Here is a 23193-nt window from a genome sequence, read left to right as displayed (position 1 = left end):
TGCGTGCAGCTTGGATTGTGGGGCAGGGCCCCTCCTTCTCCAGTGAAGCCCGCTCACCGATTGTTTACTGAGCACTTATGTGCCGTGCACTGGGGACACATCGCTGCCCTGGAGAGGTTCACAGTTAGTGGAGGAAGGGAGAAGCAAACAAGGGAGGGAAGTTTCCTGGGGCTTCTGTCCAAATGACCAACTTGGGGGTTTGTGCTGAAAACAACAAAAATGTGTGGTCTGGAATAAAAACGTGTCCTATGATGAGTAATCTCAAAGAGTGATCTGATCATAAATTCCTAACTGGGCAAGTCATGGTGGGTAGTTATGCCTCAGGCATATAACTTTCTTAGCAAAAAGTTTTAAGCCAGCCCTATCCATTGTTCTTGTGTGTCTAGGTTGACACACCTTTGAAATACCAGAAGTAGTACCCCTAGAAGGGAGTATTAACCCTCAAGAGAGCACATAATCATGTTAACTGTCCTATAATCCGATCCCTGCCTTGCTTTCTCCAATCTTCCTTACATCCCCTCCTTAATTTCACGTGCATAAAAAGGGCTACAAAACTATTAATTCTCTGGAGCATCTGAGATCTTGCTCTCCAGCACATGTCGTCAATTTGGCTCAAATAAACTGTGATAAAAATTCTCTACAGGTTTGGACGTTTCTTAAGTCAATAAATGTGTTCTCTGGAGGCCAGACATCTGACCTGTTGGCTGGGCCAAGCTTCCTCCAGAAATTGGAGGGTCTAGGGAGGATCCCACCTGCCTCTTTCAGCTCCTGGTGGCTCCAGGCATCCCTTGGCTCGTGGCTGCATCACTCCGTCTCTGCCTTCACGTGGCTTCCTTCTCCATGTCTTGCTGTCTCAAGTCTCCTTTGCTTTCTTTTATAAGGGACATCTGTCATAGAAGTCAGGGCCCACCCTAAATCCAGGAAGAGCTCATCTGGAGATCCTTAACTTAATTACATCTACAAAATTATCTAAAATAATTACATCATTTTCAAATAAGGACACGTGCACAGGACTGGGGCCTGGACATATTTTTTGGGAACCACCAATCAGCCCACTACGTGGGGTGTGGGGGACCTTCTAGAAGAAGTAGGTCAGAGCAGAGAGCAGTGTATCTCTAGAGGGAGGAGTGGGGCCTTCAGGAAAATGAAGGAAGGACGGCCAGATCAGAGGTCCAGGGGAGAACTGGATCGAGTCCTGGCTAGAGAGACAAACAAGACCCCCCAGGCTTCTTTGGGAAGTTTAAACTTGATCACAGAGCCATGAAGAGCTCCTGGGGTTCAAGGGCTGATATGGAGCTGCATTTTGGGGAGCAAAATTCTCTTCTAAATTTAAGATGACCTCTGATGGGCAAAGAAAAGCTCAAAATGAAAGCCTAATCTTAAAAAGAAATAAGCTCCAAAAATGTTTTTCTCTTAGTTTCGCGACTTATGAATTTACATTTAAACAAAAACAGAGTGTTGCAGGCCCCCAGGCTGTCCAGCTCCTGGGCTGCTCCAGGCTGGGAGGAATATGAGAGCTAAAAGCAATGGCAGGATGATGGTCAAGTTTACGCGAGCACTGGTTACCCTTCCAGTCACGAGTGAGCACTGACATGACAGGGTTCTTCCACTGGACTCTTTGAGGCGTTCTGCAGCCCAAACACCTCAGCCTTGTCTCATTCTGTCTCCTGAGGCTGAAACTGCCCCTGAGGTTTTTTTAGGTGGGTGAAGGGGTGAACCTATGACCTATATCCACTCACAGCGTGCCTGGGTTCAAATCCTGCCTTAGCCACTTTTTGGGCGGACTGGATTTCTGTTCATAAATACTTGGCAATATATCCCTGCCCCACTAAACTTCAGCCTGGCCACATGACTTACCCTAGCCACTCAGAAAGGTCACGCAGCCTGTTAGTGGCAGAGCTGGGACTTGAATGCTTCTTTATCGCCCTGTGCTGGCTCCCAGTACCAGCCTCCCAACTCCATCAGGGGATCTGAGCCTCATCCAGGAGTCCACCTGCTCTGGCAAAACATACCCCAGAGGCATTTGTGTTCTCAACAGCAGACTGCCAAACCCAGAGCCATATAGTGGGCCCCTGGGAGGTGGCACTGACAAGCAGGGGTAGAAGGATCCAAATGCTCCATCACTGCCTTGGTTTTAGGCCCGAAGGTCCTCACATGGCCCAGCCCTTCCCCAGAATGAGGATGGCCTCCTAGGACTACGAAGAGAGTAGCCATCATATTAAGATAACATCGTGCTAAGTAATTTGCGCAGCTCATTTCGTTTAGTGCTCATGTAAATACATGAGGAAAGGCTGTGGTCTGAATGTGTACATCCACCCACATTCACATGTTGGAACCCTAACCCCCAATGTGATGGCGTTAGGACGTGATCAGGTATATGAGGGTCGAGCCCTCCCAAATGGGATTAGTGCCCGTACAAAGGAGACCTCACAGAGCTCCCTTGCCCTTTCCATGTGATGTCACCATAATAAGAAATCTGGGACCCAGGAGAGGGCCCACCCCTGACCATGCTGACACTCTGCTCTTGGACTTCCAGCTTCCAGAACTATACGAAATAAATTTCTGCTGTTTATAAGTCACCTGGTCTATGATAGTTTGTGATAGCAGCCACATGGGTGAAGACAGGGACGTACTGTTGTCACGGCCCATTGTTTACAGAAGAGGACACTGAGGCTCAGACCACCTGACTTGACCTGCATGCTGAGCTGTCTTCGATGAGTCATCTCCTTGCAGCTGACCTTTTTTGGTTCTTGTTTTTACCTCTCTCTGTGACTTACTGAGAAACTGGGAACAGGAAGCATCAGGGAGACTGTCATGAGGACAACCCATCCTGAAGGCGGGGACAGCCGGAGGCCTTTCCCACCAGGGCGGCACCTGGGGCTGGGACCCCTCCCCCTTCCAGCCTCACAGAGACCGCTGGAGAATAAACCATAGTGTGAGGTCTGGGCAAAGTTGAGAAACAGCCGCTTCCCCAGGGATCAATCAGCTAGGAGCAGCCACCTCCCAGAGGACACAGGAATACCTGCCGCAATTACTGGCTTGATTTACTGTCGAGCTCCTCCGCCCCACCCCCACCCCCTGGCAAGTCTCCTGAGCATGAGGGTCCCCCATGCCTCACACCATGCCTGGTCACAGCAGGTGTGGTGCTTTGAAAAGGTCACATGCATCTTGGCATTCCTCCCATTGAGAGGTGGAGTCAATGTCCCCCTCCCTTGAATTTGGGGGCTCATGACCACTTCCCCCAGTGGAGTGTCATGTGACTTCTGAGGCTTGGTCAGAAAAGGCCATGCAGTCTCTCCCTGTCCTCCAGGATGCTTGCTCTGGGAGTAGCTAGCTACCATAATAAGTCCACAACCCTGTCCCATGTGCAGGAGAAGCCACGTCAGGTGCTCCTGTCCGCAGCCCAGCTGACCTCCCAGATGACCACAGCATCATGAGACTGCCTGCCACTTGAAGGGGCGAGCTTGGACATCCAGCCCAGTCGATCTGAATGCACCAAATGAGAGACCCCTGCTTGGGAGAACTGCCCGGCTGAGCCCCTCCTAAATTCCCATCCCACAAAATTAAGGGCAAAATAAAATGGTGGTGTTTTTGCACCATTCGATTTTGGGGAATGTGGAAAAGCTGTTGAATGACCAATGAATAAAGTACTTCAGAGTGTATCTGAGCAAGGAGACTTAAGTATCAAGCCCTATCTCCCACCCCTGCCAGAGCCCGATGGAGGCCAGGTCTGGGCAGTCATAGAAACAGGTGGAGGCAGGTCCAGGCAACATTACCGGACATCTAGCAGGTGCTAGGAACAGGGGATAAAGAAATGATCAAGGCAAGGCCTCTCTCTGGCCTCGAAGACCTCATGATTCCATCAGACGCCCTGTGAAATCCCAGCTAAGCCCTGAGCCGCAGCTTTCCTCAAAACCAAGCTCCCGGACACGCAAACCCAGTTCCACCCTCCTCCTCTTCCCCTCAGCAAACATTTGTCCAAGGTCCCCTTGTCCCTCCACCCCCCTTGCCTGCTTCGCTCCTCTTCTCCTTCCCTTCTCAGGTGTCACCTCCTCAGGAAAGCCCTCCCTGATGTCTTTGACCAGGCCTAGTCCTTTTGTAATTTTCTCATAGGATTTGGCTTTTGTTCTAGAGGGGGTCTTATCCTTATCTGTAATTGTCCCAAGTTCTCTGACCATAGCAAAAAGCATGAATGCCAGTAAGTCAGACACCCTCTGTTCTAGACGTAGGAAAAAATTGGGCACGCAGAGCTAATAAGACCTAGTGGCAGGCATGATGTGATGAGAACTGAGCTCCTACCAGATACCCTCAGAATAGTGCCGCTCCTTAAGCCTTCCTACCTATTTATTACAATAGGTAATATTGTTGATAATTTTGCAGATGAGGAAACTGAGGCCCAGAGAGGTTAACTAACTTGCCTAAAGCCACATAGCTGTGAGCAGAAGAGCAGGTATTAGAACCCAGATGTGGCTGGTGTGGGCCATGGGTCAACCTTCATCCCTGTGCTGTTGTGGGGTAGCGTAAGCATGACCTTGCACACACCTGGCAGGATTCCTTCCTGCTCTGACTTTAATTTAATTTCTCTCCCCACGCCCTCCCTCCCTACCCCACACTCAGCTCCTCCAAATCCAGTTGTCTGTACGTCTGAAACACCTCTGACCTGATTCTGAATTCCTACCAGGCCTGGTATGCTGGAAGTCCAGTTTTTAAGCTCTAGGACAACCTCGGAAAGAATGTCACAGCCCAGCTGAGGAGGGCGCAGCCTCTCAGCTATTCCTGAAAAGACAGAGGGAAGGCCTCTAACCGTTGGGGAAATATTGCAATCCTGCTATCACGTCACTCTTTCCAATCCAGGGCCTTTCCACTACCCCCAGAAGCCACAGCGATAGCTTCAGGCTATCAGGAGACCTAGGTTCAAGGCATCAGGAGACCTAGGTTCTAATCCCAGCTCTGCCTCTTTCTAGCTGTGTGACCTCAGAGGAATCACACTCTCTCTCTGAACTGCAGTTTTCAGAAAATGGGGACACAAACAGCTACTATTTCTTAAGGTGGTTATTAAAATTTAAATAAGGTTCTCTATATGAAGTGCCTAGCCTTCAGTAGCTCTATAAATGCCTATTAAATTTGAAGATGACAATGGTCTTTGGTTTTACAGTAAAGAAGCTTTATAAGACAAATCAGACATACCTGTTTTTTGAAAAACAAAAAAACATTTATTTCTGTAAACTGTTTGAGTGCAGATGTTCTTCACAACCGCAATACAGCACAGATTTTCTCCCCCCAAATGAAATGAACAAGGAAAAAAAAAGAAAAAGAACTATAAAATATGCTCATGAAGAACCAAGCCAATCTCATCTTTCTTTGAAAAAAGAAAATCCTTTTGAATGTGTGGTGTAGACGTAAGATTAAAACCACAGATGTCCTGGTCCCCCTGAGGCTGGGGCTCCACTCCACACACAGCTAAGGTGGCAGAGCGGGCCTTCTGGCCCATGCTGTCCTTGCCGTTGGCAGAGGACCTTCCCGAAAGTAAGGAATCAGTTCCCAGTTCTACCTAAATTCCCATTTCGCACCCCGGGCCTCTCTCCCTAATGTCCTTGTCACTCTGGGAGCCTCTGACGTTAACCCTGAAAGACTCCTCCTGTCAAATCTGGACTCAGACCTTTGCCCCCACTCCATGTCCTAAGGAGACTTCACTCGAAAGAATGGGAATGGGCCGTTTTGGACCATGTGGCAAAGCTCCTGCCAGACAACTTTTAAGGCAAATTTTCTCTCTTCTCCTTTGGTCTGAGTCAGGCCTAAACTTCTCACCACCGAGCACCGTCTCTGTCAGACATGTAGCTTAGGCAACTTTGAAAGGGGTGGGTGAGGGACCCTGGAGCACATTCTAGGAGGTCTGAGCCTGACGAATGCGGTGAACGTGTGTGCTTATGAAGGCCGCCGCTGATGGCGAGTCTCTGGGCGCAGGTGCCTCCTCTGCTGTAAGCAGGCGGGGGGCGCCAGAGAAAACCAGGGTGGCGGCGCACCCGGGCTCCGGAAGCAGCGTGAGGTCATGGTGAGGTCATGGTGGAGGAGGCCAGGCAGGCCGAGAGAAATGCCAGGGCAAGGGGTCACCACAGGAGGCGCCTCACATCTGAGGATGTGCATGGCCTTGGCATCAAAATGATTTTTCTTCAGAAAAAGGGGGACAAAAGAAAAGGAAGATAAAAGAAAGATGTTCCATGAGCTTCGGGAGATAAGCTATTACAGGGGCTCACAAGGGAAGCGGGGAAGGGGAGTTGGGTTGCAGACAGGGTGGCGGGCGTTGCCTCTCACTGCGTCTCCTCTCCCTGGTGGGCTGGTGGGCTGGTAGCTGAGGCCGATGTCCCCTCCCCCTGGGAGCAGGCAGATGACTTTGGTAAGGGGCAGGGGGAGGGCTGGGGTTACTCCGTCTGGGCATCGTAATTGGCTCCCCCCGCCTTCTTGAGCTCGCTCTTGATGAAATCCTCTGCCAGTTCCTTTCGATCACTGATCACAAACTCTTTAGCGAAATTCTGCAGGAACAAAATAAAACACAGAGTTCTCAGTAAGAAGGAACAGGATCTCAGCATTGCTCAGGCAACACATCAGGAAGTCCTGGCACCTTAAATACTAAGGAATGATCAAAATAAAAATTTGGTGGCAGAGTGCTTTGGCAAACATGACTAGAGATCAGAAAATGGATACAGTCAAGGTACTGTATAGTCCTAAGACTATGGAGATAAGCCAAGGTCAGATGTGGGTTTGAATTCCGGCCCTGTCATTTTCTGGCTGTGTTACCTTGGGTAAGTTCCTTCGACATTCTGTGACTCAATTTCCTCATCAGTGAAAAGCTATCTCGTCAGGAGAATAGTAAGAGATGAGGTTCAGAAGGCAGGTTGGTGTGATGGTAAATGTCTAACATCAGCTTCTCAAAACAAAATAGAGAATAAAGGGAGAAGCCCAGATTTGTAGCTTTTGCCGATTTCTATGGTGCAAATATTCCCACAGTGGTTGATTTCAAGCTACCAACGTGATGTCCCTTTATGTGGAGTTGGGACGACATACATGACTGACTCTCTCATAAGCTGGTACAGGTAGGTTCAGGTACCCCAGGTCCTGACAGTGCAGGGCTTCCGGTCCCAGGCCTGAGTGGTCAGTCTGGGCACTGAATGCACAGAGTAAGTACTGAGCTCTCCAGCTGTACAGTTACTTGAGAGCAGGGGGTTTGTTTACATTCTTTCAATGCAATGGGGCCATAGTGATAAGCTAAATGCAGTCACTGTCCCCTCTTGGAGACCCAAGATTCAATCACAAAATCCCACAGGCCTGGCACACATGAGGCACTCAGTATATACTTGTGGCATGGATGAGTGAAGCAAGTGATCTGGCTTATCAGATAACTCCAAGCCTGAGAAATCAAGTTATTTTATTATTTTTTTTGGAGGGGGGTCTCAATCAGAAGGACTTGGGCCCTCAAGCTGTTTTAATATGTGGATCAGAAGACTTCAATAAAAAAAGAAAAATTTCAGGATGGTGACAAGAATACAGGGAAACTTACCAAAATACAAATAAAGTCTGAAAGCCAGAAAATCAACTACATAATAATAATAATAATAATAATAATAATAATAATAAAGTCCACAAGGAAATAACGTAAAAATTTACCAACATTTATTGTAAACCTATGTGTACCAGATACTGCCACACATTGGCAAACTTAATTCTTAAAATTCTTTAATATGGCCCAGCAAGTCTACTTCTAGAGCTCTAACCTAGAGAAATGAAAGCATACATCTGCACAAACACTTGTACACAAATATTCCTAGCAGCATTATTCACAGGAGCCAAAAAAGTGGAAATAACCCAAAGGTCCATCAACAGATGAATAGATAAGTAAAATATGATCTGTCCACATAATGGAATATTATTCAGCTATAAAAAGGAATGAAGTACTGATTCATGCTACGATATGGATAAGCCTCAAAAACATTATGCTAAATGAAAGAAGCCAGATGTGAAAGACCATACTGTATAATTCCATTTACACAAAATGTCCAAAAAAACAAATCCACAGAGACAGATTAGTGGTCGCCCGGGACTGGAGGGGGAATAGGGAGTGACTGTCAGTGGGTCGGGGGTATTCTGGGGTGATGAAAATGTTTTGGAACTAGATAGAGGTGGTGGTTTCACCACATTGTCAATGTACTAAATATCAATAAATTGTATATTTAAAATGTATATTTAATTTTATGTTACGTGAATTTCACTTCCATTAAAACACACATACACACGCAAATACAAAAAAAAGGTCACCATATTCCAAGAATGACAAAATCAGGAGAACACTCAAGGTCAAGTTTTACAGTATAAACACAAGCCATTTGCCATGTCAAGCCACTAAGAATATGAACAGAGAGGGGGGAAGGGGGAGGTTAATATTTATCAAACGACTAGTTATGTGCCAGGTGCTGCCTCACACATTTTCTCATTTAATCTTCCCGCAGTATATTAACTTTTTTATTTATGATAAGACCCACGAGTTGGGCTTGGAGAGATTGTGTAAGTCGCCCAGAATGACTAAACATTCTTTCTATTCCCATTCTGCCACACTGTGCTGCTCAGTGTCTGTGTATGTCATCAGTACAAGTGAACACAAGCTGGATGTAGGCGTGAAAAAGGAGAACTGAGAATGAATGTGTTTCTCAACCCGAGCCCCAGTGGCATGGGGGAGGGGTGGAGCGCAGACGCAGGAGGAGGAAGCCAGCAGTTCAAGGTGCCTATAGAAGGAAGTCCAAAGTCTCTCTGCTTCGTGATAGCTATATATGGCAATCTAAAGCAATAAGAACACTCCTGTTTGTGTCCGTTAGTTATTAGATTTAGATTAAGAAAAAGTAAGTTTGATAAAGGCTAAGAAATCTACTGTGAAACTCTACATGGAGCTGTGCCCAATCCCATCTATGGGAAATCGAATTATGGCTAAAATAAGGAACAAAACAGAATAGCAGAATCCAATAAAGACATAACAATAAATGTGAATGAACAAAATTACCTTTAAAAAAAGCTATGTCTCTAACTACAAAAAAAAAAAAAAAAAAAGAAAGCAAACCTAAATCCTAGGCTACAGACCAAAGACATGTTTAAAACCAAAAGATTAAAAAAATATTATTCTATCAAACAAAAGTATATAGAAAAGCATCCTCACCCGCCCCCACTATGGAGACCAGCACCTGCCCTCCAGAGGCCCAAAGGGGCAAGCAGGAGGTGACGGCCACGTGGAGGTGGCCCCAGCAGGCCTCGCAGGCCTCCCTACATCAGGATGCTCATGCACCCCCAGAGGCTTCAAAGGTGAGTCTATTCTTCTCATCAGGATATCTCATGGTGTGGACTCTAAAAAAGTCCCCAAAAGTTCTGAGTCAACCCAAAACCCAACTGAAAAGCACCGAGATCTCCTCCAGTCCTTCTTCCACATTAGGTCTTGCAAAGCCGGTACATACTGTACATGTACGGCACATAGCAGTACCACGGGCCAAACCTCAAGTGCACAGGAGCCACAGGAGGCCGGTGACAGCACAGCTCTAGAAAGAACAGGAGAGAGAATGCAAAAATACTGTACACAGTCACAGTGAATCATTAATTATAAAACTTTAGAGCGGATCTCAGTGGGGGAGGGAGAGCCTCTCAGTGGCTGGAAATGTTCCAGGTCTTGATCAGAGTGGTGGTTTTATGAGTGTGTACAAAAATTCAAAAAATTGAAATTCGAAAATTTATCAAGCTGTAAACATAAGATTTGTGAGTTTTCTTCTATTTAAATTATACCTTGGTTAACAAAGAAAAAAGGAGGTGGGGGGAATGGAGCTGAAAGGCAAAGAGCATTTGAATCCCTGACATTCACCCTTCTCATTTGATAGAGAAGCAGCAAGAGACCCAGAGAGGGGGAGCGATGTGCCTCAGGGCACACAGCAGTCTCATGGCAGGGGTCCAGGGGGCAGATCCTGGTCTGGGTCTCTCTTGTACCTTCTCTTTCCTCAGGCCACTTCGTGGGCTGCTCCAGACTGCCCAGCCTTCCCATGTCAGCATATCATACCCTCAAGACTGCCTGAGACAAACGTCAAACATTCGTAAGCAAAATGTGCCTGTCTGGGCACACTGTCACCTGTGGTTCTGGAAAGATCTTCTTCGTCATGTCCGGAAATACTGTGTCCCTGGCTAATAACTTCCAGACAGGGTCTCTCCCTTTTCCGCCATGGCAGGACTTTTCAAAGGCAGAAGCCCCACCCAGCTAAAAATGACTCCAATATGGTTTGGAAATAGACATCAACCAAGTTCAGGATACGTTTTGTCCCTGTGACTTTTCTCAAGTGCACATATGCTCATGCTTCAAAGATGTAGGCGAGACATCAGTCTGCTCCTGAGGAAGGCAACTCCAGAGAAGGACTGGGGTTAGGAACCAGAGCTCTGTACATAGTTAAGACTCTATTTGCAAGGCTAGTTTTAAAAGAACATAATTATTTTCTAACCCTTGGTTTTAAATCATCTCATTTTTAAATGGCTCCCAACTGCCTAAGTTTAAACCCCAGCTTCAGTCCTAAAGCATGCTGGGAGGAAGTTTGGGCCAAATACAAATAGGGACAGTTGTCCATGTCCATCTCCAGCAGCCTGACCTTCTGCAGGGACTTACCCAACATGAGCCTCGGTCTCCTCATCCGCAAATGGCAACAATAAGAGGACCTACATCCTAGGGCTGTTGTAGTGTGCAACTCATCATCTCTGATGATGTGCAAAGGGCTTGGACACTCGATAAGTGTGCCTGGTGCAAACTTAAGTGCTCAAGGTTAATTACACAGTATTTTGAATGATCCTAGGTTAAGCTTTATTCTCAAGAGAAGGACTGCGGTTAGGAAACAGGACATATTTTGTAGAGTCAGAGATATAAAGAAATTTTCTGAAACACAGAGTGAAGGCACAGGGAGTGGCCGGTTCCTCTTCCTTCACCCACACTGATTTCCCCACCCTCACCATTTTTTTTTTTTAAATTTTATATTAGTTTCAGGTATATAGTACAATGATCAGACATTTATATAGTTTATAATGTGTCACCCTCACCAATTATTTTTTAATGACGGAAAGTCCAGGGAATTCCTCAGAATAACTAAGACAATGAACTGGCACCTCCTCGCCCTTGCGGACAGAAGATGATAAATCCAGCTGCACACCCGAAAGATAAGTACAGGGTCGGCCACGAAAGAGCAGTTGGGCAGAACTGTCAGGTCTTCTGCTTAGAACATGAGGTCTATGGTGGGTCACTCACCTACACAGAGGACATGGGGAAGGTTCCGGAATTAAAAATGAGTGAGGGGACTTTGACAGTTAACTTTATAATGTCAGCAATGCACATTTCTACAAAGTGGGACCAGGGAGGAGAGGCAACCTTCATTGTATCGAAAGAAAATGCATGCCAACGCAATTTGTTCTTCCGGCAAACACATGCTCGCTGAAGACCACACACTTTCCTAGGTCGTGGGAAGTCAAAATTCCAGTACTCTCTGTAAGAGTCTGAGAGCAGAAAAAGAGGACCAGAGGGCTCAAAGATGCCCCGAAGGAAACAGTCAATGGCTTTGGGCCCTGGTTTCCATCTCCGTGAAAGATGGGGCTGGACGACAGGTTCTATCAACCCTTTTCTCAACGGGCATCCATAGATTTGTACCTAAGCCTCCGGAGCACATGGGACAAAGTTTCAACTTGGATGCCAGAATCTCAGGGGCAATGGAGAAAAATGGCACAGAAAGGTCAACTTTGGGATCAGTGTGGCTTTCAAAAGGAAGGTTGTGTGCAAGCTCAGGACCGTCCCAAACCCTTGCAAAAGAGTGTGGGGGTTAGAATCTCTCCTCCCACCTGTGAGAGATGGAGCAGTGGGTAGACGGAACACATGCTGGCCACAATAATGTGTCTTTTCCCCAAGTGGGTGAAGTTTAATTATAAACTAAAGACCTTGGCATGCTGAAGAAAAGCAGTTGGTCCACAGCAGCTAGAACATGAGCCAGATGAAAATGCACAGCAGCAAACCTGCTGGGCACTCAGCTGCCAACCCCTCCTGGGCACCCTACGCTTCCCTCCTACAACCATTCAACATGCTTCAAAGACCAAAGTTTTAAAAATCCTTCCAACAAGGTGTAATTTACTCAAAAAGAACAGGTTCCTATAATAGGCATGAGTCATCACAGAAAAGCGAAAAAACAAACAGATCAAAATGGTATGGTCTTATGTTTGACAGATTTGGGAACAAAGGTGCCTGCGTCACTATCACAGTTTGGAATGATGAGGTTCTATTTTACTAGGAAGAGAACAAAGGACAACAGAGAGACATGTGGTCACATTTCACATGGGCACAGGGTAACAGATGGAGGGCAGGAGCGCATGGTGTCCTAAAGCATGTTGTGGGGAGGTTTGGGTCAAAACCAAATAGGGGCAGTCATCCATGTGCCTCGAATCCTGATGCCTGCAGGGCCACTCACTTCTTTAGCATTTGGGGCACTGTCTGGAATCTGACCCCTGCTTTCCTAAACACGGACATTTACAGAAGCCCTGACTCCACTTTGCCTGATTTCTGACTATGGTTCCATCTACATCAGGGATGCCAAGAATGTGGGAATATACTCCACTCTCTATTCCTGTATCCATGGCAGACATCACAAACCAATCATGCACTTTCTCCAGTGAGGTCAGACTTAACATCAGAATCCTTCTTAATTCAGAACTCCATCTAGCCCCTGCTATTGCTCAACTGACAAGCAGGATTAAATCCAGGTTTAGGTCTTCAAATTCTGCCTGGTCAAGGTTGTGCCTAGCAGTTCTTATGGCTTAGCCCCACCCACTTTGGGGAACTTTTCCCAAAGAAATAACTCAACATATATTTTCTGAAGTACAGCACATATACTCACAGTTGTTCATTGTTTTATCAGACTATTTTCACTTTTCAACAAAAGTTGAATAAATAAGTAAATAGTACCCACATTGAACACTTCGTGTACATCGGACATTATATACAGTTTCTTATTTAATTTTTTAGTTTTTATAATTCCATGAGTTAGCTAATATCATCCCGAATTTTTAGAGGAAGAAGCTAACACTCAGGGAAGTGAAATAACCAGCAGAAAGTCACACACATGGTGAGGGGTTGGGCTGACACTCACAATTAACTCCATGCCAAGGTCTTTACCAGGACACACACACACACACACACACACACACACACACACACACACAACTACATTCACTGAACAGAACAGTATTCAGTCATTAAAATTATGAACTGTTAGGCGAAAGAACTCTGCTATGATTAATCATATTTGTAAAAACATGTACCATGTGACAAAGTCTCCACAGAAATTAGCAGAAATCACTACGTGAGGTGGAGGACTGGCTGATCATCATTTAGTTTCTTAATTTTGTCTGAACCACTTTTTACAAACACAACGCCCTGGGATAAGCCACCGTGAGGGAGAAAATCGAGCGCATGGGGCTTGCTCCAGAAGGGACTCTCAATAGGCAGACGTTCTGAGACGATGACAAGAGAAGGAGAAAGGGTGGGGAGGGGGACACGGAAGGTAAGAGAAAGGGCGGGAAAATCTGAAAGACATAAGATGTGAAGATACAGATGAAGAGCTATCTAGACTCAGTGCCCCGCGCTCTTCAGTTAAGACCTGAACACGGTCTAATGCAGTATCCCCACAGCATGGAAACGACACACTATTGACAAGGTCAGAGATTGCTACATGGGGCTTCGGGAGGCCAGTGGCTTGTGGCCGACCATGGCAAGGCCTGCTGGACAGAGCTCTTGGCTTGTGAAAGCGGCTTCCATTTATGTTCCGGGCTCAGGGTGTGGGGCATCTCCCTCTTTCTCCTAAGATCTAACCACTTAGTTAAAGGAACTCAGATGGAACACAGAGCTGGCTGCAGGGCCCGATTGCCCACCCCACCATTAAATCCACCTCTGATGTCCCACCATCTGATGTCTGTTTCAGTGCTCCCCTTGGCTTAAAGGCTCATCCCTCCAAGCCTCGATTTCTTCATCTGTATATTGGGGGTAGTAACAGCACGTGGCCCATCATGAATAAGCATGGCCCTCCACACATGACACATGGCGTCACCCATTACAGGCTGCCAGAGAGCTCTGTATTTGCCATCAGGTGGTTTCTTTTAAATATATGACATGAGCAACAAAAAGTCCCGTTGCCTGAGCCCAGACCCAGGTGAAATGCACCAGCACCAAGGGCCCTTTCTGGTTCTGAGAAGAATAAAGGCCTTTCCGTGAACCACAGGCTTGAAGAAGTATAAACACTCCCTGTCAAGACAAACAGCTGAAACCCTCAGGAGGGCAGTGAGGTGTCTACTGATGGTCCCCGAGTGCCAGGCGGCAACTGATGCTTTGCATAGGGGAGCAGCAGCCCATTTAAATCTCATTACATAGAGATGTGTGGGTTCTCCCAGCTGACCCAACCAGCGCTCACTTCTGCTTTCTACTGAAGCAAAAGCAGAGCCTTTGGAAATTCTCATCCACCCCCACATCCCTCCCTGAGTGCAACTGGATCCCATGATTTAATTCAACCCAAAGGACAGTTATTGAATATTTACTAGCTTCTGTTCTAGAAATACATAAATAAAAACATACAATCTAGAGCATATGGGAAGAGATTCATTTCTTTCTTTCTTTTTTTTTTTTTTTTTAGCATCTGTTATGTGCCCCATACATAATAAAGCAGCCATGGGCTCTACCCTCAAGATTACTTTCTAGGAGTACTTATTTATAACTTGTGGAATTCGGAATATAGTAGAAGCACAGATAAAGGAGCAGTTAATTCTGATTGAGGCTGGTAGGAGAATGGAGTAAAGAATCAGGGGTTTGGAGGATGAATAGAAGTTTACCAGTCACCAAAATGAAAAAACTCTTTTCACATCCATTGCTTTTCTTCAATCCTTCCAACAGCTCTGTGAAAATTTAATTCTCTTTTTCATAAGCGAGAACAAATTCTAGAGATAAAGTGACTTGTCCAAGGTTCTCAAGGAACATTTGACTGAGCTAGAATATCAACTTGAGTCTCACTCCTCTTAAACCCATGATCTTTTTCATTCAACACAGCAGCATCAAAAAAAAAAAAAAAAGCAACAAGCAACCATATTTAGTGTTCACTTTGAAAAAAGGGGAGGGGGTGGTTCTACCATCAAGGAAAATTGGGAACCAATAAGTTTAAAAATAAATGTAAAAGATTTGTTTCCTGCAGAACTTCTCAGAGCCTTTCATGTGCCATGAAAATGCATACGGCCTGGGAACATTTTTCTTGGTGCTGGAAGACATTGGGGAATGAGTCGTGGGGTGAGATAATCCAGTCCAGGCTCTGAGAGCACACAGTCTTGGCTCCAGGCAGAGCTCCACCACATCTGAGTGCTGGGACCTGGAGTGAGTTACTCAACCTTCCCAGGCCCCAGGTTCCTCATCTGTAAAACAGGAATAATGACAGAACTGTAAAGAATAAATGATTTCATAAGTGTAAAGTCCTTAAAAGTGTCAGGCACGAGGTAGGGGCAAAATCAAACTATTGTTATTATTGATATTATTACCATACTGGTACACGAAAGCGACCCTCCCAGAAGAGTGTTGGTACATCTGGCTCTGGGCGGGTCGGGGGAGGTAAGAGGAGGTCCAGAATTTGAGCCCACCCTGCTCCTGAGGTTTAGAGACCAAGAGAATACACGCTAAGCTGATCGTTCCGCACCAACACTGGAATATCTGTCCTTCCTGCCTCCACTGCTTCTTGCAGGAAATACTCTGCCATTCTCTGTTTCCAGTGCGGAAAGCTGAGATGTACTCTCTGCTTACTTGGCTCCATAGACATACACAGAATGTTAAAAAATGAATAAAAAGATCATGTGAATAAAGCCGTCCTGCAAGGCAAGCATGATGCATCCCTGACTGAGGCTGGCTCCAAATCAAGACGGCCTAGCCCTGCACAGGCAGGGCTCTAACGGTGGCGACTGCATTGTCCCCGTAATCCCACAGAGACACCAGAACAATGGGATGGGTGCTTTGTCCTTTGCACCAGCCTGGCACTTCTGTGTGGCAGATGACAGCAGTGGAGAAGCAGCCATGCATGCACGCTGTCTGTTCGATGAATTCTCGGGACTCAAGTCTGGGTGTCCCCATCACCCAGCCTGACTCGTTTTGCCCTGTTTTTCCCCCTGCCACTGACATGGCTCAGCCTGGCTCTGAATACTGACTAAAGAGACCCAAAGTCAAACCTCTTGAATTTTAACTCCTCTGAACTCCAGCCCCAGACCTGCTGCTCACTAGCTTGTGGGTTTGAAGCAAGTCCTATGACTGTTCTGGGCCTCAGTTTCCCCACATGCTGATGCACTTATGCGGCAGGCCCCAGGTGAGGTATGGATTGTTTAAAGTCAGCACTAGCAAGTGTGGGTGATGCCAGGGCCTTGCTGTGTTGCTATGGCTGTGACTCTTATCCAAGCCATTTGCAAGACAAATCAATCGGGCAACATGGATCGACGAGATTCATGTCCCACACCCGTGGCTCAACATGTGGACCTACTATCTGCTAGGAAAATGATTCATAGCATAGAAAGCTGTGCATCACAGTGGGGTCTAAAGAGGAATGCTGGAAATAACTATAACCACTCCTCTGGGCCTTCACCAGACATGGTTCTAAGCACTTTCCCTATATTTGCTCATTTAATCCCCATGACAACCCTAAGAAGCAGATACTATATTACCCCTGTTTTGGATCTCAGGGGACCGAGGCCCAGAGAGGGCAAGCAATGTGCCCAAGGCCACACAGTAAGTGGTGGAGCTGAAATCTGAACACACACCATCTGGTTCAGAAGGCTACACTCCAGACCATTGCACTGCCCTGTCTCTTGTCACACAAGGTAAAACAAGCCTCCTTTAAAGGTAAGATGCTGGCATAAACAAAGTACCCAATTTTTAAAAATGAAAAAGTTTCAGAATATGTCAAAACAGAGTATGACACAACAAATCAACTCGCATAACTCATTTCACAAACGGGGTAACTGAAGCCCAGGAAGGGAGAGTTGCCCACCATCAGGCAGGTAGTTAGTGGCAAAAAGACCTTCTTTCTTGATTTCAGGGTCTCTACGTCAATTTACAGTCTCTATGTTTCACGCAAAGCATAAGGATGTGGGTATATACTTTTATTACAATAAAATCCAAGGGTGTATTAATAACCTTAAACTAAAAGTCAATCCACTTATTCTTCACATGGAAATCATGGTAAAAGGCATCTGGGGAAATGGCCCAGTCCCCAAAATATGGAATCCAGCATGTCCCATCTAAAAAGCCCCTTAGGGGACATCTGTTCTGAGTCTCCATTAAACAGAGTTTGGAAAACTGGCACACTTGCCAGGATCAGCATGATTTTAGGGACTGTCAAAACACACCATTATGCCAGCAAAATTGACCCTTTGTAACTTAAATGGCTGTATTTGCAACCGTAGTATAAATGTGAGGTCTTATAATAGCTTCAGGTAATAAACTTTTATGCAGAAGTGGAAAATGCAAAAGAGAATGGTCAAGATATTACATTGCATCTGTAGTTTAAGATGCATCCCAGCTCCGGCCCCTCCTCTCATCCTATGAATACCCGTGCTTCTCATCTACCAGCATTTCTTTAACAACTGGATTAACGGTATAGCTGCCAATCATAAAGCCCTGCCTCTCTGCCCCACTGGATGTGCATGTGACCTAAGCTGAGTTAACAGGAGTCCTTAAGGGAATGACTGACACAGAAGGAGGGGGGCTCTCTTTCACCTGGGATCAAGATCCAGAAGAAGCAATATGTCTGGGCCATTTCTCCTATTGTGCAGAGGCCACCTGAGGCCAAACCCGGAGAAAAGAGAGATGAAAGGAAGATACTGCTTCAGCTCTAGATCTAGCCACACCTAAAGCCAGCAACCCCTGTACTTCCCAGGTCAGAGAGCCAGACAATACCCCTTTCTACTGCAATGTCACTGAGCTTGCAAATGAAATTATAACCAATATTCCCAACTGAAGGTTCCCACCAAAAAATCCTATTTCCCCAAATCACCCTCAGTTACTAGCCCACTTAACCAAACTAAGAAGAGATCTAGATTTAAAAGAAACTCAACTGACTGCTAATGGGTACGAGGTTTCCTTTGGGGACGTTGAAAAGTTCTGAAGCTAGACAATGGTGATGATTGCACAGCGCTGTGAATGTACTTAAGGTCACTGAACTGTACACTTTAAAATGACTAAAACAATCCATTTTAAGGTACTGTATTTTGCCAATATAATTTGCAAAATTCAAAAGACTGCGCTCATTGGACACATCCAGCTGAGCATTCTCTTGTTCCCTGGCCACATCCAGACTGGCCAGGGAAGAGGACTAACTAAGTGTGAATGGCAACATTCAGCAGGAGACCTTGGCCATGGAATGTGCACTTTTTTTGTATTTTCCGTTCTGCTGCCATAAAAGAGACCCCTTAAAGCTAGTTCATCATGAAAACCCAACAGTCTTGGAGAAAAATATCCTGTAGGGTTAAGTAGGTGGCCTTCCAGAGTTCAGATTGTTAATCAGTAATGCTGATTAGGATGTGAAATAAGTGACACTTAAACATTTACTATGTCCCAGGCATAGTGCTAACCCTTTGGGAAGGTAATCTGACAAGCCATACTTTTTTTTTTTTTTTGGTTTCTTTTTTTATTTATTTATTTTATGGTGACATTGGTTAATGAAATCCAATAAGTTTCAGCTGTACATCTTATCAGTAAGGCATATATATATATTTACACTGTGTGTTCACCTCCCATAGTTAGACTTCTTTCTGTCACCATAAATTTGACCCCTTTTATCCCGTCTACATCCCCTCTCCCCTCTGGGAACCACTAGTCTATTGTCCATGTCCATGAGTGCCATACCTTTTTAAAATGATCATCACGCCTACGAATTCTGGAACCCCACCTCCTGAAAACGTATTCTAAAGAAACAATTCATCAGAAGAAAGGAGCCGTGTGTGTTAAAATGTTGGTTGAAACATTATTTATAAAAATAAAAATGGGAAGCAAGTCAAGAGGCCAGCAATAGGGGACATTTAGTACATTACAGTGCGCTTGAGAAATGGGACAGTCAGCCACTAGAAAACGTTCATTACAAAGACTCTGCAGCCATATAATTTATGAAATTATGTTAAGGAGAAAAAAAAGCCAACTAGAGCGTGATTTGAAGACTGATTGCATCAATGCAGAGGTGGGTGTGCTCGCCCACAGAGCTGGTAGGGAAGATGGAAAAACAGGAATGATAAGAACTTTCTGCTTTCTTATTATTTTTTAAGTAAAAGTTTTATGTTGGGGACAATTTTAGATCTACAGAAAAGTTGCGAGAAATAGTACCAAGAATCCCCATATACCTCACACCTCATTTGCATAATTGTTAACATCTTGTGGTATGTTTGTCACACCTAAGAAGCCAACACTGGAACTATAACTAAACTCCATATTTCATTCTGATTCCAGCAGTTTTTCTGTTCCAGGATCCAATCCAGGATACCACACGGCATATAGCCTATTTTTGTGAGTGCGTTTTTTGTTGTTGTTTTTTTTTTTATAATTCAGTGGCTTTGGGCATATGCATAGGTATGTACAATCTTCACCACAGTCAATTTTAGAATATTTTTATCAGCTGGAAAAGAAACCCCCTACCCATTAGCTATCACCTCCCTATCCAGGGTTTTGAAAAATCCTTTGGCAAAATGGAGAACCCTTTGGTAAGGAGAGAATTCTCCCTCACTTCTCTTCCCTTGGTTTTCCTTTCTGGAATTCAGATTTTCTTTTCTCAGCATGACCTCATGCCCTAGCTCAAATGAACCACCTTGAAGTTTCCCATAGTGTCAATTTTCATTATGTCCAGAAAGGGGAAAAAAAAACAAACTTTAAAATAGAGAGCTCTATAAATTAGAACTATGCAGGAGCTCAGCAACAAAACCAAAGGCATGCCCACCTTTCCCACTTTCCTTTCAGCCAAACAGGGATTTGAGACTAAGTCAGCCATGTTTAGTGCCCAGTTATCCAGTCTAGGAGTCTGTGCCATTGCTGATACAGCCTTTGTCATTCTATAGCCACCAAAATTCTCATAAAGCCCCCGCTGGCCCCTGACATAAGGTTGACACTTATTCATTCAACAAGCGTTATCAAGCACCTGCTGTTTGCCAGTAACTGTGCAGAGAGGGCGTGCATGAACTCTCACACTGGGTGCTCACGGCCACCACTGGAAGTCAACCATGATCATCCATGACTCAAATAGGGGCCATGACTTTAGTCATCTTTCCAGCCCCTTCTCCGTGAACCACCTGCCCCAATCTCAAAGGTAGACTCCCAGCTGCCACGCTTCTATTATGTGATGGTCAGGATCACAAACCCAGCTACCTGCCTTCTAGCCCACTTCCTGAAAACAATTTTGGTAGCATTTCACCAATAGCTGTGATGGTCCAGAGATGGAGCATGGCTTCCTGGAAGTCACAGCTAAGTCACAGGCCCAAGAGCCAAATCCAGCCCTCTCCATCCCTGCTGGATAGTGCCCTTTTGTGGGTGTGACCCCCAGATCCTGAAAGAACACAGGCCAGTTACCTGCACGACTTCTTTCACCAGGGTCTTGTCCGTGCCAGTTTTGGCTCGCTGTAGCCCGCTGACATTCTCTCCGATCCACGTAATGAGGGCAAACTTTGACCTCTTGCTCATGGCGTCCCCAGTGGTGAAACGTACGAAGGCAAACAATCGGATGTCATCTGTGGCCAACAGCAAAAAAAGGGCACAGGGCTCAGTTAAAACACCCCAAAATCATGTCCCCGAGAAGGTGCTCTGACCCATGAGTAGGCCTGGGGTGGCGCAGCAGGGCCCAACACTGACCTTGGCCAACATTCCTTCATTTGATCCCGACAATAGCACCCATTTCGCAGATGAGAAATAGAAGTTCAAAAGGGTCATGTGACACTCCCAAGGCCACGCAGGCAGGAGGAAGCCACACTGGGAATGTGAACCCAGACCTCTGTGGCTACTATGCCTAAAACCCTCCCATCTCTCATACGGTCTCAAGTTTTGGATCTTATCCCCAATCTTTGAGGCCTCACTAGGAACGGGAGAGCCACGTGGTGGAGAGATGGAAATTCAGCTTGGGGAGGGATGAGATGAGGAGGAAACAAAGAAAGTGGCCCCTATTTTGGTCTGGGATACAGCTCTGGACCCACTGAATGTATCTAGCTTATGGCTTGACAATTAGGCCATTAAGAATTCGGAATATTCTTCCATTAGTGTGTTCCGATTGTTATATCTTATATGTTCATTTTTATTATAATGATTCTGGGAGCTATTTTGTTTCATTGATCTACATTTGTGTTTTTTTTCCTTATCACACTTTTTTCATTAGCGACCCTTTAGAATCTCTTCCACAGTCCACCATGCTAAGTTCCCTCCAACCTTTATTGCTCTGTGTTACTAAAATAATATGTGACATTCCTGAGTTTTTAGTGTCCTGTGTGTGTGTGTCCCACTAGGCTAGACTGGGGTCACTCTACCTCGGCACTCCGTACACTTGGGCTGGTCATGCTTTGTTGTGGGGCATCCCGTGAGCTGCGACGTGGAGCAGCACCCCTGGCCTCCACTCACGAGATGCCAGTATATGCCGTCCAGTTATGACAACCAAATATGTCTCCATACATTGTCCAATGTCCCCTGGGGGGCAGAACTGCCCCTTGCTGAGAATAAATTTCTAGATATAGTTTGTGTCCCTATTTAATCAGGACCCCCTTTGTGTTTTCCACCAAAATTCTGTGCTTTTCATTGAGAAAAATCACATATCCTTGCTCTGCTTAACTCCTAAATAGTTCTTACTTTAATTGCTCTTATCAGTGAGATCTCATCATAGTTCCTCACTGGTAAAGGTTAGCACATGGGGATGTCACTGGTTTGGGTTATTCATTCTGTACCTGTCGCTTTGCTACGCTCTGATGTTCTTAACGGCTTTTAGTTGCTGGCTTTAGAATTTCTCAGGACCCAATGACAGTGTAGAGCTGTGCTTCTCAATCATTCATGTGTATTCAGATCACTTGAGGGTTGTGCTAAAATGCAGATTATGATTTAACAGGTCTAGGATGGGGCCCTGGGGTCTGCATTTCTAACTGGCACTCAGGTAATAACTGATGCATTTGAGATTTTGTTTTTTAAATCAAGGTCCCTTTCTTCTTAGAATCTTTCTAGATGCCTCCATGCTGAATCCCACATAATGTATAGGTTTACACCAAGACCACAAGCCCTGAGTGTAATGGAGTCTAGAGCCGATCTAGCTCACTGCTTGGTTAGTACCTCAAAGTCTGAGCACTGTCACGTGAGAAGCGGCACTGTCTAATAGGTAATCATCTGTCGCAGGGGAGCTAAGACACAGTTCTCAGCAGGCCACAGAGTCCTGATTCAAACTCTACAGACCAGGCTAGGGGACACTCTGCCAAAGCCTTATGATCGTTCATACTGGCACAGCACCCCTCAGTTTATAAAACACACTTATATTTTACTACCTCGTTTGGTCTTCATGACAATGCTGTATGGTAGGCTATGGCAGGAGGAAGGATTTGCCGCCATCATCTTCATCAACATCCAAACCACCATTTGATAGATGAGGCTCAGAAGTCATGTGACGTGCCCAAAGTGACACTAATGACAAAGCCAGGCCTGACAAAGGACCTAGATAGCTTGGGTGTCTCTGCCCACCTGGCCCTAGGAGTCTGGTGGGGAGCTGACCACAGGGGTCAGTGGGTAACAAGCGGTGGGGGACAGAGAAGAAAGGATGGTCTTCGGATACTTCACAGGCCAAATCGACAGGGCTTGGTGACCAACTGGCTATGGGAAATGAAGAAGGAATCCAGGGGATTCCCACATGGGGGAGAGGCAGAGATCTATCTTTTATTCCTCAAGGACTGTGACAGTCTGGGCCTCAGCTGCCTCGTCTACAAAATGGAGCGATTTTTTTTTTTTTGTCCTTCCCACTTTTTTTTATCAAGGTAAAAGTCATATAACATAAAATTTACCATTTTAACTATTTTAAAGCATAAAATTCACAATATTGTGTGACCATCACCACCATCTCATTCCAGAACATTTGCATCACC

At 45.6% G+C, this 23193-nt stretch overlaps 1 protein-coding gene across 1 annotated transcript in view; it reads right to left on the bottom strand.

The window, feature by feature from the left end:
- Positions 1 to 5190: 5190 nt before the first annotated feature.
- COTL1 (coactosin like F-actin binding protein 1) overlaps positions 5191 to 23193 on the bottom strand; it is a 44555-nt gene continuing 26552 nt past the window's right edge. Inside the window, exons 3-4 of the mRNA XM_011370281.2 lie at positions 20663 to 20820; positions 5191 to 6530 (exon numbers count right to left, since the gene is read on the bottom strand). Coding sequence (XP_011368583.1) covers positions 6420 to 6530; positions 20663 to 20820 — 269 coding nt within the window. The 3' untranslated portion in view covers positions 5191 to 6419. The remainder of the gene's footprint in view (positions 6531 to 20662; positions 20821 to 23193) is intronic.

Source organism: Pteropus vampyrus, unplaced genomic scaffold, assembly GCF_000151845.1.
Source record: "Pteropus vampyrus isolate Shadow unplaced genomic scaffold, Pvam_2.0 Scaffold166, whole genome shotgun sequence".
Lineage (NCBI taxonomy): Eukaryota > Metazoa > Chordata > Mammalia > Chiroptera > Pteropodidae > Pteropus > Pteropus vampyrus.
The sequence above is the reverse complement of the archived record's forward strand: the minus strand, read 5'-3'. Positions and strand labels throughout refer to the sequence as shown.